The sequence below is a fragment of the Channa argus genome, chromosome 1, assembly GCF_033026475.1.
Source record: "Channa argus isolate prfri chromosome 1, Channa argus male v1.0, whole genome shotgun sequence".
Taxonomy (NCBI): Eukaryota; Metazoa; Chordata; class Actinopteri; order Anabantiformes; family Channidae; genus Channa; species Channa argus.
This window is the reverse complement of record NC_090197.1, coordinates 20,850,343-20,867,241: the sequence shown is the minus strand read 5'-3', so window position 1 is coordinate 20,867,241 and position 16,899 is coordinate 20,850,343. Positions and strand designations below refer to the sequence as shown.

The following is a 16,899-nucleotide window of genomic DNA, read 5'->3' as shown; positions in this document are numbered from 1 at the left end:
TTAACAATCTCCTAATTTAGAATTAGGAGAATTTTTGATTATCCAGTGATAATGAAAATACATGTAAAATAAGCATATTAATAATACATTAACGTCTTTACAGTGCTCCTCAATGTGGAAGGTGTTTTCAAAAAGCAGCAGTATTGCTATTGGTGATTCTGGTCATGTAGTAATGTTACATGGTTTGACTGAAACCGGAATTTTGTGCTATGGCTCATCCTGAGTTTGAACAACATTTGGGTCCACAGCATGGGTTTTCACTGACTGGCCCATCACTGGGGTGAAGGAAGTTGTAGCCAGGGACCTCTGTCCTATACCTTGTCTGCTGCTGTATTTGAACATATGAGCATGTAGACCTGTATGTCCTGCTTTTCTGACCTGTGGTATAATCTAATGAACCTTGCATGATGGGTTTCATAGAGCACTGGCATCTGGCTTTTGGTTTAAAGAGCTTGTCATAAAGTATCTATAGACTGCTGTACATGAAGACCATTAGACAAGAGTAGCCCCTACAAAGCAGTCTTTTATTAGGTTACTATAATAATGTAAATGGATTTAAACCACTAGTGACTCCCAGTGAGTGAGCTAAATTATCTGCTACTGGATTTAGACCCCCTAAATTGAGTACAGCATACGCTGCGTACAGGACGCGAACAGTGATCAGTGTCATTTCTGACTAGAATGTCTGACTTGGCTCTGGACATATTGCTTAGGCAGAAGGATGAAGGAGCAGAGAAAGAAGGGATAATTAGACAAGTGCAGATGGGTAAAAAAACTAAAACAGTCACAACCTGCTGTGTTCTCCATGTGCATGTTGGCTATTTTCATGCGGGTTGCCAGGTTCTGCGTACTGTATGCATTTTGTTGTTTCCTCCTGTCTAGGTCGCCAGCCATGGGGAACCTCATTAAGGTCCTTGGCAAGGATTTAGAGAACTGTCCACATTTTTTCCTGGACTTTGAAAGTAAGTGAGCGTCGGGGTGTTTGCACGTGTCAGTGTGCTTGAAATGTGAGTGCACACGTGTGTTTGTGTGTGTGTATGTGTGAGGAGCAGAGGTGTTGAGTGGGATGTTGGCAAGTAGGGGTCAGGGAAGGTGTATTTGGATGTGAGCTGCTGAGTTGTTGATGGTGTGATGGAGCATTGTGGGTGTGGTTTGTCATTATCAGATGCTCTCTAGTCCCACTCATAGTGATTTAAGGTGCCAAAATCTATTCTATTAATAAATAAAGTTAAACAAAATGGCCTTAAAGGCAAACGCCTACAAAATGTAACCAAGTTGAGTTTCATCATGGTATTGCTGCTTTTAAGTCATGACCACTATCTGTTTCATATTCACTGCTCCAGTTTTCAGTGGCACAAAGGTCTTAACACCGGGTTTGCACCTGACCACAAATGGGGGCACTGAAATGAATTGTTGCCTGTGCAGTTTTATTACAGGCTTGTTTTTGAGTTTAATCCTTTTTTTCTTGCAGTTAAAGTTTCTGAAGATGTTGTTTCTCACCTGAAAATGTTGATTGTTATCCTTTATGTTTACCTCGATTTATTTTCTCCCAGATAATTTTGTTTTCCTTGCTTGATTCTGAGATTCTGCTCAGTTTACATTAAAACAATCATTTATTTTTTATACATTTTTTGAAAAGGATTTTAGTCCAAAAATCAGAACTACATACTCCATATACAATTTTTGTCCTCTATTTCCAACATTTCTAACATTTGAACTTGTGGACTACAATCAACTAAAAGATGATTTTTATTTAAAGCAATGTCTAAATAGGAGTGGGATTAAAGATGCTCTGTGTCCATGTTGCCATGCTTCACCCAGGACATATTTCCAAAATGCCAGTGCAACAACCTCTCTTATATCCAGTCCCCCACTCCGACACTTTTACCTCTCACACAGACACCCCCCCATACACACACACACATACACATCTAGCTCACTCACATTACACACACAAACATGGGCACAGCCCCGACACCCATCCCCTCATCACCCACAGACTTCTCCCCTCTTTCTGTTCCAGGGGGCTCATGGGAAACCTCCTGAAAGTGCTGGCTTGCGCCGAACTTGAGCATGGCCCAATAGTTTTCCTTGACTTTGAACGTGAGATCATCCGCTTCTTATTTTTTTGAGTTATCCCTTTCTCTATGTTGCCTTTGCTTTTCTTTCCCTTATTCCATTGATCTTAGCCGAATCATAATTTTTTACCCTATTTACCATTTATTCTCTCCTTCGCACCCTCTTCTTTATATTTGGATTTCTTCCCAGGGACTGGCATTTGAATGTCACTGGGCCTCCTTCTAAATGGTCTTATTGACAAGCACCACATCTCATTAGATGCATATAGATGGACCACGCTGTAGCAAAATGACAACGCTGCTTTGATCTCAGCCCCCAAAATTAAAAAAACGGAGGAGAAAACCGAGAATGCCAGTCCTGCTTGGGTTTCTGCTGCGCAGGGATGACAATGGCTGATAAAGTCCAGCATCATCCCTTCACCTCCTCATCTTCCCATCCCCTATTGTGTGACTTAATGCGTGTCTGACCAATTTCTGAGTGTGTGTGCGCCCTTGCGTGTGTTTATTGTAGTAAATAATGTGTCTAAGAGAGACAAAGACTGTGAAAGAGGTTGGTGAATAAAACAACTTCTACTATCCCTCTTCTTATTTACCCAGTCAGAGGATGCTTGAAAATGTCCATCTTAACAAGTCATTTAACTGCTACTCAGTATTAAAATCTTCTGTGTTTTTTTTGTGACAAATCATTTTTTTAGAATGATTAACAAGAGCAATGCTAGCAGACCTGAGGCTGTACTTCAGGGCGCATTTAGCATCATGGTAGCATAATTGTGCTACTGTATCATCCTTTGATACAGGTTTGGCAGATATAATGGTTAAAATGTTCACCATCTGTGTTTAATGGTGTTGCAATTGCATTTGCTTATTGAAGTTTAGATTTTGAGACTGAGGCTAAATGAACTGTTAAGATGGAGATACTTTGCTGTGTATCTCAACATATTCTACCCCTTCTCAGCCACTTTCCCCTCTAACAGCTGGCTTCCTCCTCCTCTGTTGACTCTGTGTTGCAGTGGGAGTGGGAGGGCTCACTGCTGGCAAGCAACATTAGCTTTCAAATAGGTTGAATTTCCCCTTCATTTATTGTGCCTGTGATTCACTTTACTTCAGAACCAAGTGGAGTGAGTCAGACCCCCCCTCCAACTTCTTGCCCAGCCCTGTGCCATCTGTGAGCTCTCCTTCACCAAGCTAGAGACATGGTCACCTCTGTCACACAGCAAAGTTTGGTTTAATCTCCACATTTGGCTCTAATGAAACTATTTATTTTAGCCGACAGCTAATCATTAGGCTTAACCAACACCTACAGAAGGACCAGGAGCAAATCTGACTACAAATAACAAAAATGTGGCTAAATTTAATTTATAGTTTCTGTCTCTATCATGAGGCAAGGGATTACCTTTTAGAAGTAACAACATCCACCATGTCCAACATTAAAAATAAGTTCACACTTATGTGCTAAATAAATCTGCCTTATAGTTTGAAATTCTGCAAAGTACATGTATACTTGAGTCATATCAATAAAGCTGAGTGCCTGGAGTCCTCCAGAGTTTAGCATCGCCACCATTCAAGCGCTGTAAAAATTAAGTAAAACCCGTAGAAGGAGTCAGACAACCCTGTGTCCTCACTCATCCGTGAGACGGGATAGCAAACTATACCTTTATAGCTGGGAGTATATGCAGTGCTCATTAATTATTACTTACACTAGTAAAGTCAATATATTCTTGTTTACTACAGAAATGCAGAAGCACATTTTTGAGAAGTAATAGCAATAAAATAGCAACACTTGCTGTGCGTATTATGGCAGCCAGTGTGCATGTAGGATAGCAAATATTCTATGATTATTATTTCTCTGCAGGGAGGCAGTGCCCCAGGGTGCAAAAATAATCAGCAGTGTTACCACATGTAGCAAGCTGCCTGGGTACACTCCCACTCTCACTTTATACCTGAGTCACACATCGAGACAGAAGCTCCAAGCAAACCAAGCACAGTGATGACTCATGCGGACACATCCTAAATTGTCTCCCTCAAACACCTAATTCCTCCTGTATGTGTGCAGGATGCCACATGGGCAAACAAAGCAGAACTGTAACTGGGAGTTGCCCTGTGGCAAAACACTTAGTTTAAAGTACGTGTGTTTGCCTGAAACAGAGAAAGAGAAAGAGTGTGCATGCCCAGAGGTTGTCCTCCCTGCTGCTTGTTGGTTTTTTACATCTCTCACTATTAAACCTCATAGGCAAAATAATGTCTCTACCTATTCTTAGAAGTGGAGAGGGAAATAGCGAGAAAAAGATGGATATAACTGTTAGATGAACCTGATGGGTCGATCAAGGCCTTTATAAATCTGTGCTGAATGGACAGCAGAGACGATTAAAGTTCAGGAGTCATACTCATTGTTCAAGTGGTGCACTGCAGGCCCGTTTACTGAGTCTGCAAGACATCAAAATCTTAAACTATCAGCTGTGGGAATCTCATCCAAATGATTCCCCGAGGTAAAGCTAACTTCATCTTCTGGTCCTTATTTAACTGAATACAAGCTGTAATCAAACCTCACTGGTTGACAGAGCATGGCTTACAGGTGTTTCAGATGTTGACGTTTGATACATGTAAATGCCCAGCAACATGATGAAATGGGGTACTTTCTACATCTGGCCTTCTAGCGTATCATCTTTTTAGGTCTCCCTTCATTACTAACCCTTTTCTCTTCTCTAATCTTTTCTCTTTTTACCTTCCTATTTTCATCATCCATCTTTCCTTCCCTGTTCTCTGCCACTTTCCTGTATTTATTTATTTTTCCATCCTTACCCATACCTTACACAACATTTTCACTTCCCTGTCTCTTTCCCTCCCCATTTCTTTCTTTCTTTCCTCCCCTCCCAGATGCCCAGCCCACAGAGGCAGAGACAGCCGTATGGAACCAGGTCAGCGCTGTGCTGGAGGAGGCTCATGGGATACTAGCCGAGCTGCAGTCCTATAATGGCGCGGGCCAGGAGATCCGAGAAGTGAGCACAAAAGCAGTTGATGTTGAAAGTGCTGAACGTCAAAAAGCTGGCGAGCCACAGCACAGTATAGAAAAATAACACTTGTGTATGAGTCACGTGGCCTGCCAGGCTAAAATGTTGACACGCAGTAACGCACTAAATACAGAGACAGAAATGTGTGAAAGTATTTTTTTCAAACAAACATTTCATCCAATATGTTGTTTTTGGTGGCAATGTCATGATAGGGGCACAAATATCATCCTGTAGAAATCTGGTGCACTGGACTTGATGAACAGCAGCTACAGTGTAGTGTGTTGAGTTTCCACTTACTGCAAACTGGTTTCTTCTGCAGCATCAACAGTTGCTGCTGACTGCTCAGCTGTTGGCATTGCTCTACTTGTTAACAAATAGTGCTGAATCCTTTCCTCCCCTTGCTTCCAAACCTTGAGGCCTTGGATGCATTTAATAACAGACACTTTGCATGCCTCATCCGCTTTACTTTATTTTATCTAGCTTTTTTCTTTTACCATATAAATCAGTGCAGTACATGATGCCAAAGTCAGTGTTAAACCGTAGTTGGTTAATGTGATTCAATCTAGAACTCGCTAAAAACTAGCACATTAGTATTAATCCACAACTGAAAATAGTCCCCAACAAATCCACAATTTAGTCTTTTTTGAGTGAGATTGGCCTAAATAGTACTTAACTGTTTTAAAAAATAATTATTGAGTCTTTTTATAAATTAAACTAATAATAGTGTGTTTCAGAACTACTTTAATATGAATATAAATTGATAAGAATGTGCTTTGGGCTAGTTCATCAGATAAGGTTTGGGAGTTGTTTTTTCTTTGCATTTGTTGACAAGAAAAATGTATATGACACTTAATAGCTTCAGAAATCAAGACGTGATGTTCCAATATTGTTGTGTGTGCCTGCAGGATAGGTCAACTGTGTTTATTAATGTATTACCATGTCACTCAGTAGATACAATGAAACAAAATTTTAGTGTATAGAATTAAAAAAAAAAATGTTCAAATCCAGCTGATAGAATCCCGGATTTGTTTGCTAAACTGAAATCACTAGTAAGGATCTAGTGTCGAACTTCAAAGTAAAAATTTTTTTTCAAAGTGAAGTAGAGTATCACCTTAAGGAAGAGAGGATTGGAGAGATGAGACGGTTTTTAAATCATTTTTTGCAAAGTAACATCTGTGCTTCTGCCTGTGTTCCTTACCTGCAGGCCATTCAGAACCCAGGCGACCTTGCTCTGCAGGAGAAGGCGTGGAATGCAGTCTGCCCCCTGGTGGCCAAGCTGAAGAGGTTCTATGAGTTCTCTCTCCGACTGGGTGAGCACTGGTTTTAAAAACTCTCCTGAAGCCATTTCAGCTGACGTAAAACTCTCTGGCAGAAATGCAATGGTCCAATAAGAGCTGAAATCATAGCTGCAAGCACCTTAATCATAAGCTTGTGCATTACTGAACCTTAGTAAATGATGATGTTTGTGGGTTTAGAGCCAGAAGTAAGGAGGGATTACAAGAAAAGTAGCAGCAGTAGAAGATGAGGTGGAGGGCATACAACAGATGAAGAGCATCACTCACATTCAGGCTGCTGTGGGCTTTTCTTGCATTCAGAAAAAGCTGTATAGTCCTTTTTAACTTCATCATGGTTCACGTTGTTTTTGTTGTCACTGTTGTTATTGTATGAAAACAAGCAACAATGACCTAATTGAAGACTTAAAGACACGGCATGTTTTCACTACTAAAATTTCTTTAAAGTAGAAAGTAGAACAATATTTAAAGAGCTTTTATTGTCAAACATTGCAGCTGGGAATTATACCAATATGCTAGTTGTATTTTGTAACAACTGAATTAAATAATTTAAGTGAAATCTCAGAAATTGATTTAACTCATCTTTTTAAGTTAAAAACTTTAAGTGATAACAAGTCTTGGTTCTAACTTTTGACACTACAGACTTTTTAAGTTGAAAAAACTAACTTGCAAATTTAATTAAAAAGTTAATAAAAAAACGGACCCCACACAATTCCTTAATGAGAATTTACAGTGTAAAAACAGGTCTGTTTTGTATTAAGCACATGTTGTTCCATCAGGTCCCAGAAATACTGACATTTTCAGCACTTGCCTCACAGTATCACACCAACACTAGCAATTGTTTTGTCTCTGTCTTTAAAACCTAATCAACAGTCACAGTATATTAGACATGTGACATGAACTATGTGTTGTCAGACAGAACTTATGACCCCCAAACGAGTACAGTTGAAAGCTGTTCTCACCACAGCAGAGTGAGCACATTTTAGAGAGTCCTGACACTTTTGTTTCATAGCACCACTGAATTTCTCACGACCATGATTTTACAAGCAGAGTCTGTCCAGCAGCATTTCTTAACGCATACATAAATTCACACGTATACTGTAATGTCCTCTCAGCCATCTCTGCAGCATCCTGACCTAGCAGCCAGGCAGCCGTTGCTACGGAAACAGTGGTACATGGTCGTCTACTACTGAGAGAGGCAGAGTGTGTATAGAGAGAGAAACGGAGTTTGGCTGCTGCCTCTGCTCTGCCTTTCAATAAGACTTCAATCTCATGGACATTGTGTTCTAATCTTACCATACAATGAGGGCTAACTAATAATTGATGATATTATTTCAGCACTAATCTCTCTATGAGACAGAGTACAACAAATATCTTCTAAACATCTTCATGGAGAGGAATGGATCAAATATTAATGGTTTATGATTGCCCCATAACACCACCTTCTTTGAGTTATCCATTTGATCAAAGGGGACAGTAAGAAGTTTAGAGGTCTCATGTACAGTAAACAAACAGCTGCATTGTCTCTCTATAACCCAATTGTCCTCCCGGAGGAATCAGTGCTCAGGAAAGGGACTGTGTACTCTGTGCTAACAGCAGGAGTGGGATTTCTGCCCAGGCCCTTTAGATGAAACACTTCAGTGCTGTATTTATAGAAGATCCTTATGCATTTTTAATGCAGAGGAAGGGACGGGGCCTCAGGAGACTTTGCTTTTAAGGCACTATTAATATATACAGCCTCTGAGGTCCGGCACTGGTGTCTGATTTGGTAGAGACAGCAAAGCAGAGAAACAGCTTAGGTTCAATAGCATAAAGTATGTGACACAGGGGATGTGCACAATATGCCTATGCATGATACAGTAGCTGCAAGGTTACTCAGCCTCCGTGTAATCTCGGTGGAGTACCACTTACTGTATATGTTCATTTAGATTCATTTGTCTTGTAGAGTGAAATTTACTGTTTGTGGTCAGAGAGGGCAAATAGAGTGAACTTTAGAACATAAATCCCACTGCTGCATAATGAGACTAATGTCTCCAGCCAAGGTGGCAGCTCTGTGATGCTGTGGGATGAACTATTTGTGAGATAGTTACATTAATGTAGAGAAAGAGACACAAAGGAAATGTGAAAACTACTACTACAATGTAGTGCATGGAATACATTTCTAATTTATATCTCGAGATAATGTTTTACTAATAATTTGTGTTACATTTCACTTTTATATTCCCCCCCTCTCTTATATCTATTTCTCACTCCGCTGTAACACTAACTCAAATTCCTGTGTACATTTGATAAATAAAAATATTCTGATCCCTTGCTTGAATCTAATGCTTATGTGAAAAAAAGTTGTATAAATCATGTTTTGGCTCCATAGGTAGTTGAAGACTATAAGTTTGAAAATGAAAAAAAAAATTGAGTTGTAGAGTCATAAAGATATGAAGTTACCAAACCTCTGCTCTGTCACTCATCATCTCTACATTAGGTTAGCAGCTTGAGGCTACATTGGTTGCCACTAACTCATCACATGCACAAATCTCCAATCAAATTGTTTGTGGCCAAATTGTATTGTGATTAATGTAGGCACCAGGCTAGAACAAAGAAGTAGAATGCATGTAAGAGCACTGTGCTCAGTGGGATCCAAAGGTCTGCTGTTCTGCCTGAAGCCTGATCCCACTGTGGTTTAAATGTGCTGGACCCTATAGTATAAGCCCAACAGTGAAATCTAATGAAGAGCTTATAGAATTTTAGGTGAAGTGATTTGATCTGTTTGTCCAGGTTTCAAACCTGCTGCACTTGCTACATTTTGTTTTTCAACCTGGTGACATGCGAGCGACACCAGATCCAGAGAGATCCAAAGAGAATTACAGCGGTCTGCTACAGCACCTGATGGTTTAAGTGTTACAGTATGACATGCATATTCCAGCTTAAGTAGATGACCTTTAGCCCGCGAGATCATATCAAGTGTGTATTAGAGCTGCCCGCCGGTATATAGCGCATACACCGCTAATAATTCAAATCCCAGAATGCTTTGTTCGTGCATTGGCACATTAGTCGAGAACGCCAAGTGCCCCCCTCCTTTTCTGTTGATAATCATCAGCATCCATGCTACCAATCATCTTGGACAAATTTAATCCTGAGCCATCTCGATGTGCTCAACCTGCAGCTTCAGGGGCTGGGCCAAGTCATCTGACTTGTACGCTGCGGTGAGGGCTTTTAAAACCACGTTGTGCCCGTGTGTTAGACTCAGATGCTTCAAGGAAACATGAGTAATTTTCCGTGCTGCCAAACCATGAAGGAGCAGATCTCTCCCGCCTTGTTGCCCAGTGCACAGTTTGCTAAAAAAAATCAGCGTATTCAGCGATTTGCCAACTTTGAAGCCCAGAAATGCAGTTTTGAACTGCTCAGTAATCTGTTTGTGATTGATGTGGAAAGCGCACCAACCAACCTCCAAATGGAGCTGCACAGTTGCCATGTTTCCTCCCAGACACACTGCCCCAACTCCGTGCCCAAGCTGCTCAAATGGTATGTTCGGCAGCACATATCTATGTGAGCAACTGTTTTCTTTGACGAAGATGAACAAAACACCACTCAGGAGTCGTCTCACTGATGAACACCTTCACTCAATCCTGAGGATTTCCTCAGCTCAGAGCCTAACCCCAGAAATCGATGCACTTGCATCTAAGAAGAAATGGCAGGTATCTGGCTTGAACCAGTGTGCATCAGATTAAATCAGTGTAGCAAACTGAGCTTGAATGAATGTTGTCTTTATGCACTTTTCCTACTCCAATGAATGGACTGTTAATAGTTGAAAGATTGCATTTTCATTGAAAAAATTATTATTATTTTTTGGTGGTTTTGTTGTTGGCCTATGAAAACAGATTAAAAAGGAACTCGAAAGGCTACAGATAGAGAGAGACAAAATAAGAAATGAATACCACTGATGTGTGTTTCACTTCAATTTTACTTTCTCGTGTTTATAATATTAAGCTTTGGTTGTTCCAGATTCAATTTTTACGCAAAACTAAAGTTTGTTTCCATATGAAAAGGTTCAACATTACAAATCTGGAAAGAAGGGAAAACATGCACAGTTGCAGACAATTTTTCAATAAATATTGAGTTCGGCTCACGACGTCCTCCCAGTTTTTAATTTTGGCTCACTGTGAATTTGAGTTTGACATCCCTGAATGTGTTTACATCTACAGAAAACGCCTTGCGCAGCCTGCTGGAGGCGCTGACGAGCCCTCCGTATGCTCCCATGCAGCACCTTGAGAGAGAGCAGGCCCTGGCCAAGCAGTTCGCTGAGATTCTTCATTTTACACTGAGCTTTGATGAACTAAAGGTGAGAGGAATCACGTTTACAGCCCTTACAGAAGAACTTTTACTGACATATCAATATTTCTTAAAAGCATATGAATCACCACTTCTCTCACTGTGCAGATGACAAATCCAGCCATTCAGAATGACTTCAGTTACTACAGGAGGACCATAAGTAGGAACAGGCTGAACAACCAGCAGGTGAGGATCTTGCTCAGGCTGTTTATGTTGAGCACATGATCAAATGTTCAGCCCAACCCGCATGACTTCACTTACTCTCTTTAATTATTAATGACTGAAGTGGAAGCATGCCTTTCCTCCAAACAACATCAGGAGATGTACAATCAATACTTCATTTGCTGTTTGAGTTACACAAATTAGAGCCAGGTCTGGCTCCATTATCACTCTCATTTTACCACCTGGATGACATGATTATTGGACTGTGTGTGGCTGATAATCAATGTTCTTTTAAAGTTTTGTTTTTGTATTGGCTTGTAGCTTGAGGCAGAGAACGAGGTCAACAATGAGATGGCCAATCGCATGTCTTTGTTCTATGCTGAAGCAACACCCATGCTGAAGACTCTGAGTAACGCCACCACTAAGTTTGTTTCAGAGGTACATTACCCACATTTAGACCATTTAATTAAATTGTAATTTTGTTTGAATATTTTTCACTAGAAATATGCTCCAAAATGACCTTAATGTGAAGACATGTTGTTTGAAGTCTCCTTTGATCCAGACTCACTGAACAGCACTGATAGCAGCACCAAGATGCCGGCTTCTAAATGTTTTTAAGCAAGGTTCTTCTTTCAAAGAGCAATTTTGATTATTTCTGCTTGATTAGCAGATTTTGGAGCATTCTTATTTATTTTAACATATGAATACCTGAAATGCCAGGCAGAGTGTGGCAGAGCAGACTAGACTCATTTCGATTAACAGTAGCAAAAAAAACTACAATACATAATGCTACATACCAAGGAAAAGTTGTAAAGATGCATACCATGTCACTGCAACATTCACTTTTAGTGTTATAAACAGTAATTGTATATTTGTAAATTATTATTATTTATGTATAAATAAAATGTAGTCAGAATGGGCTGTAGTCAGAAAGGGTTGAAGTAATTTGAGCTATGTTATAAACTTAATAAACTGAATCTTTTACTGTGCTTTATATTTTATACGTGTTTTATACTACAAATTACAAATAGGGTTGGCAAATAAGTGTCCTGGAGTATTCAACACTTCTTCTGAACTGTTGAATCAAACGTGTAAAGTAGCATTAAATAGAAAAGTGCAAGCAACTCAGATCGGTATTTAAAGACAGTATTTCAAATGGTACACCACCACAGCCTAAAGCTAAACATTGTTTATCACCAACAACACAAATTGTTCACTCACAGTCACTTGAGAATTTAAATGTTTTAGACTGAAGTTCTTTTTTTGTGAGCTAACTTCTCTTTTCTTTTCTTTCTTCAGAATAAGACTTTGCCCATAGAGGACACCACAGACTGTCTGAGCACCATGGCCTGTGTGTGTCGTGTCATGCTGGAGACTCCGTGAGTAATCTCATCACTTTCAGTTTGCTCCACAGTCTTTTCTCACTTTCATCTCTTTTTTTCTCTTGTTCTACTCTCCAAATGCCAGAAGCCTACATTTTTATTAACAAACTCCAGAATGAACACAAAAGATGCCTTGTGAAGTTCTCCATTAATATCTGTTTCAAAGACTGATTCACTAATTTACTGAATAAAGACATGATCCTCGTCCTTCATGCTAAATATAACATGTTTAATCTTTTTTGGCTGCATAACTTTATTGCAATAAAAATGTCATTAGCAATTAGGCAAATGCTTCAAATAACATCAGCAGTCATTTGGTGGTCACCCTGATCCTGTGTCCCATCTTGTTCTGATTTCCATTTGACAGTTTTCTTAATGCTTTTTATTGCTAAACTTAATTTTCCCTCACTGTCTTCATCCCAGGGAGTACCGGTGTCGCTTCACCAACACAGACACCATGCTGTTCTGTATGAGGGTGATGGTGGGTGTCATCATCCTCTATGATCATGTTCATCCGGTCGGAGCTTTCGCCAAGACCTCCAAAATTGATGTGAGTACACACAGATAATCAGTGTTCAACACACACACGTGCTGAGCATTTTCTTTGTGAGGCAGACTACACGCAAATATGCAAACAATTATGGTTATGTTAAAGAAAGTGATTTAACAACTGGCTGAGCCTAATTTTGTTTCCCTGTAGCCGTGGATCAGATGCACCCAACATTATAAAAAGTTTATTAAAGAGCTGCTGCAGTCATATTCTCAGGATCTCTGCTGTGAACAGCTCTTTTGATCTCATTCCACAGCATCGTTATAATTGAATAACCAGATTTTCTTTTCTTGGAAGTCATTCTGTTTCAGATTTCCTTGCTGTATATATTTCAGTATGCAACTGCTTTAGTAGAAGTCGCCAAAATACATCGCCCTTGATACATTGAGGCTCTACAGTATCAGCTGATTGCTGATTACTTAATTATACTGTGCCTTTTTTATAGCATACAACATATGCCATGTTCTTCTCAATAAGATTCAATCTTAGTTTCATCAGCCCACAATACATTTGTCAAGTCTGGCTGCTCTTTGGCAAATTTTGGGTGCACAGTGTTGTTTTTGGAGAGCAGCAGTTCCCTCCTTGGTATCCTGTCATGGAAACAACACACGCAGTTAAGCACCTCCAATGATTCCTTTCAACTTTTTGTTCCTACTCTGAACTTCTGGGGATCATCTTCTATTGTATTTTCTTAATCTGGATTTATGAACATTTAAACTCTTTAAGCATTACTTTGTAAATCTTTCCATCTTTTTTCAAATTCAATTTTGTAGCATTTATTTTTCGCATGGCATGGTTGACATCAGCAGAAGCTGTGATTATTTATTTATTAATATTTATTAGTATGTATTCAGTGAGGAACTAGAAAATGCAGTGATGTGTGTGGTATTAGTTAAAATAGTTCATAATGGTAACAAGGCACTCTAAATACTTTTACCTCAACCTAAAAAAAAACCTTCTCAAATACAATGAAAGTCAAAAAAACACATATCTACATTCAGACTAAAACCTGTTAATTAAACTCATAAGTAAAAGCCAAAAAGGTTAGAATCCACATGTCTAACCTTAGAAAGACACATATTGGCTTACGTATGGCACATATTCAACATAACATTGATAGATGAAGTCACTTGATGAAGTCAGTTCTTCTATAAATGTGTTTATATGAGTCAGTGTTTGGCTGCATCAGCAGGAGGTGAGGTGGATCTGAGGCGGCTGACCTTTCTCTAACACCCTGTGTTGTCTCTGTGCTGACTAGATGAAGGGCTGCATCAAGGTGCTGAAAGAGCAACCATCAAACAGTGTGGAGGGACTTCTGAACGCACTGAGGTGTGTATCGATGCATGAGTGTGTCACGAGGGAACATGACAAAAGCATTATGTTTTTACCATTTCTCTGTCACCTTTTTTTTTCCAGGTATACAACACGGCATCTAAATGATGACAGCACCTCCAAACAAATTAGGGCCCTCCTGCAATGAAAAAAAGAGGATGCTGGTGGAGAGAGAGGAAGGAGAAGAGGAGTGCACTTGAAAGAGGGGGGAAACAAAGAAGAGGATTCAAACACCCATGGCTGATAAACCTGTTTGATTACAAGGAACAAGGAAAATCATCTATAGGTTAAGAGCAACCTGATGGTAATAAGCAGAGGAAAAATAATTATATATATTGTCAGCTGTCCATCATTCTGTCTCTCATTTTGTAAAGTAAGAAAAGAGAAAAAAAGCCAGAAAATAAAATATAGATATATATTAAAACAAGTGAAACACAAGGTGAAGATGAAAAGTAGGTGGGATTAAAGAGGACGTTATACTGGAAAATGTAAAGTCAGAACAGAGGCAAACTGAAAATGTACAAAAAAACTTCATGTTCCAGCAGTAGTCTGACAAGTATTTTTGCAAACAACTTGAAAAAAAAATCTCCTTTTACCCTGAAATCTGATCCCAAACTGGTGCCCCACCCCCCACACATGCTTAGCTTTCTCAAAAGGGTTTAAATCTCTTGATTGAAACCACTCTGTCTCCTTCAGCTGCACTGATCTCCACCTGCGGGTGAATTATGAAGCAATGTGATGGACACACTCCGGAGATTTGCTTCCAATTATTTTGTTTCTTTCCCCTATTGGTGCAGCTGAGGAAAAGGAGGCAACATCATTTTTTTAGGATTCCTCAGTTTTTACCCTTGTTTCTTCCTTAGTGCCCATTAACCTAACTCATCTATCCATCCATGGGATATGTGAGGTTTTTTTTTTACCCTCTGACACAAGAAAGTTTCATCCCCTTAACATGTGTGCACTCTTAAAGCTGTACATGTCCCAGCACAAAACATCTTGTGAGTTGTCTGGCTTTACTTGAACAACATCAATCACTTGGTCTCTTTCTCTTCATGGTGCTAATGTGGTTTAGATATCACAGTGCTAGCTTGTTAGAAATCATTTGGCTGGACGATAAAGGGTTTCTTCCTCCTTGCTTTTCACCAATGTTGAAACTCTCACAGAAGATCTGCCTTCATCTGTTCCCTGGTTTCACATTAGTGCACAAACAGGGACGAATCAGGTTTTACATGACTTGAAAGATTCAAGAAAGGGATTTACGGAAACCACATCACACTTGCTTCTTCACCCAGTGCCAAAGCTGATTGGTTTACACTCTTTATATATCATCAAACTGGACCCAAGGTGGGTAGATTGAGTCTTGTAGTCATGTAAAACATCTCTGATCATGATTTGAGATACAAATGAGGATTAGAATGAGCTGTGACGGTGTGAAATTAGACACAAGCGGTTAAATGTACACCATGCATTTTAAGGGGGAGATGCGAGCATGCCAGTTTAATTATGTGAGGCACGGTCAGCTTGGTTCTTCAAATGAAAACACAACAATCATCAACATCTGCATACAACTAAAATTCTTTCTTTTAGTACATGGTTGATAAAGTCATTGAATAAGTGGAAAAGGAACATAAAAAAAAGATTTTAAAGGAGATTAAAAAGCAGTGCTGTTCTTTGGATGTTCATAGCCCTTAGTCGAATTTTAATTTGATCTTATAATATATTTTCTATACAGGGGTATGTGCACAAGCATATTCTGTATAAATATATAGATGGCATGTTGTAAAAGTTCTGACAGAAATGTGTAAATAAGGTGTTTTTATTCATTTTTAATTGTTCAGTGATGCTGAAATTGGGTATGTGTTGTCTCAGAATTACCATGCATTTGGCTTGGACCATCGGACTTGCCGTATAGTCATAGGTTTCAGAACTTCAGCTTCATTATGATAAATGAACCAGAGGGAAGAGGTGGGGGATACGCTAAAGGGAGGGTCGGGGCTGTCCATTCGCTTGTTATTTTGTACATTTTGTGCAACAATAAACTTGTCATTTATTACATTCAACCCTTTGGAGTTCTGTATCTGTTTGGATGCTCCGTAGTCTCCTCGCAAAACATAAGTTAATGCAGTAGATGAGCAAATGTAATTTTAACAAATGAGCAACATTTAACCTCAAAGATTATCACTCAAACATCTTTAGCATAACTCATCAATAAGCAACATCTTTGGACAGACAAAATACTGTCTTTAACAAAAGTCTTAACAATTACTAAATCAAAAGCTTTTGTATATTAAAGCTAATTGTGCTGGGCCTCTTGGATAAAGAAAAAAATGACAAAGCTAAAATTTTATGTGGCAAAAGGGATGTTGTATTATAAATGGGGGAGCCTAATGAGGGTATATAGTCTTGGACTAACTTAGGTCTCCAGACTTAAGAAAGAAGGTAGTAGAAAAAAAAAAAAATTTCACTCATGTAAACTAGGCTTGTTTTTCAGACTTCAGTTGCCCTTTTCTTACTTTTTAGAAACTGCATAATATAACAAAATACTTTATCTGGCCTCTATCAACTCTTTATTGAAGTGAAAACTGTTCATAAGAATAACTGACAAAACATTTTGCAAGTTAACATTTTGCACTCACAAAACATTTTGCAACCACTGGTGTAAAGAATGTAAATAGAACTCGATGCCATTTTTAAATTTGAAAAAGGTGCTTTAAATGGGATTTTAATTGTTTAGCAGGTTAACCAAATCTAATTAAAGACCTCACAAGA

The 16,899-nt window shown here is 39.1% G+C and overlaps 1 protein-coding gene across 6 annotated transcripts in view; it reads left to right on the top strand.

The window, feature by feature from the left end:
* The window catches only part of fam49al (family with sequence similarity 49 member A, like), a 35,268-nt gene extending 19,078 nt beyond the window's left edge, over positions 1 to 16,190 (top strand). For 3 of the 6 annotated variants that reach the window (XM_067506405.1, XM_067506387.1, XM_067506415.1), the window contains 10 exons: positions 2,024 to 2,103; positions 4,953 to 5,074; positions 6,291 to 6,396; positions 10,578 to 10,714; positions 10,813 to 10,890; positions 11,188 to 11,304; positions 12,166 to 12,245; positions 12,672 to 12,798; positions 14,057 to 14,127; positions 14,215 to 16,190. In XM_067506405.1, coding sequence (XP_067362506.1) covers positions 2,031 to 2,103; positions 4,953 to 5,074; positions 6,291 to 6,396; positions 10,578 to 10,714; positions 10,813 to 10,890; positions 11,188 to 11,304; positions 12,166 to 12,245; positions 12,672 to 12,798; positions 14,057 to 14,127; positions 14,215 to 14,278 — 975 coding nt within the window. In that variant the 5' untranslated portion in view covers positions 2,024 to 2,030 and the 3' untranslated portion in view covers positions 14,279 to 16,190. Of the gene's footprint in view, positions 1 to 882; positions 963 to 2,023; positions 2,104 to 4,952; positions 5,075 to 6,290; positions 6,397 to 10,577; positions 10,715 to 10,812; positions 10,891 to 11,187; positions 11,305 to 12,165; positions 12,246 to 12,671; positions 12,799 to 14,056; positions 14,128 to 14,214 lie in introns of all 6 variants that reach the window. The other 3 variants (XM_067506422.1, XM_067506433.1, XM_067506397.1) reach the window with 2 other exon arrangements.
* Positions 16,191 to 16,899: the final 709 nt, after the last annotated feature.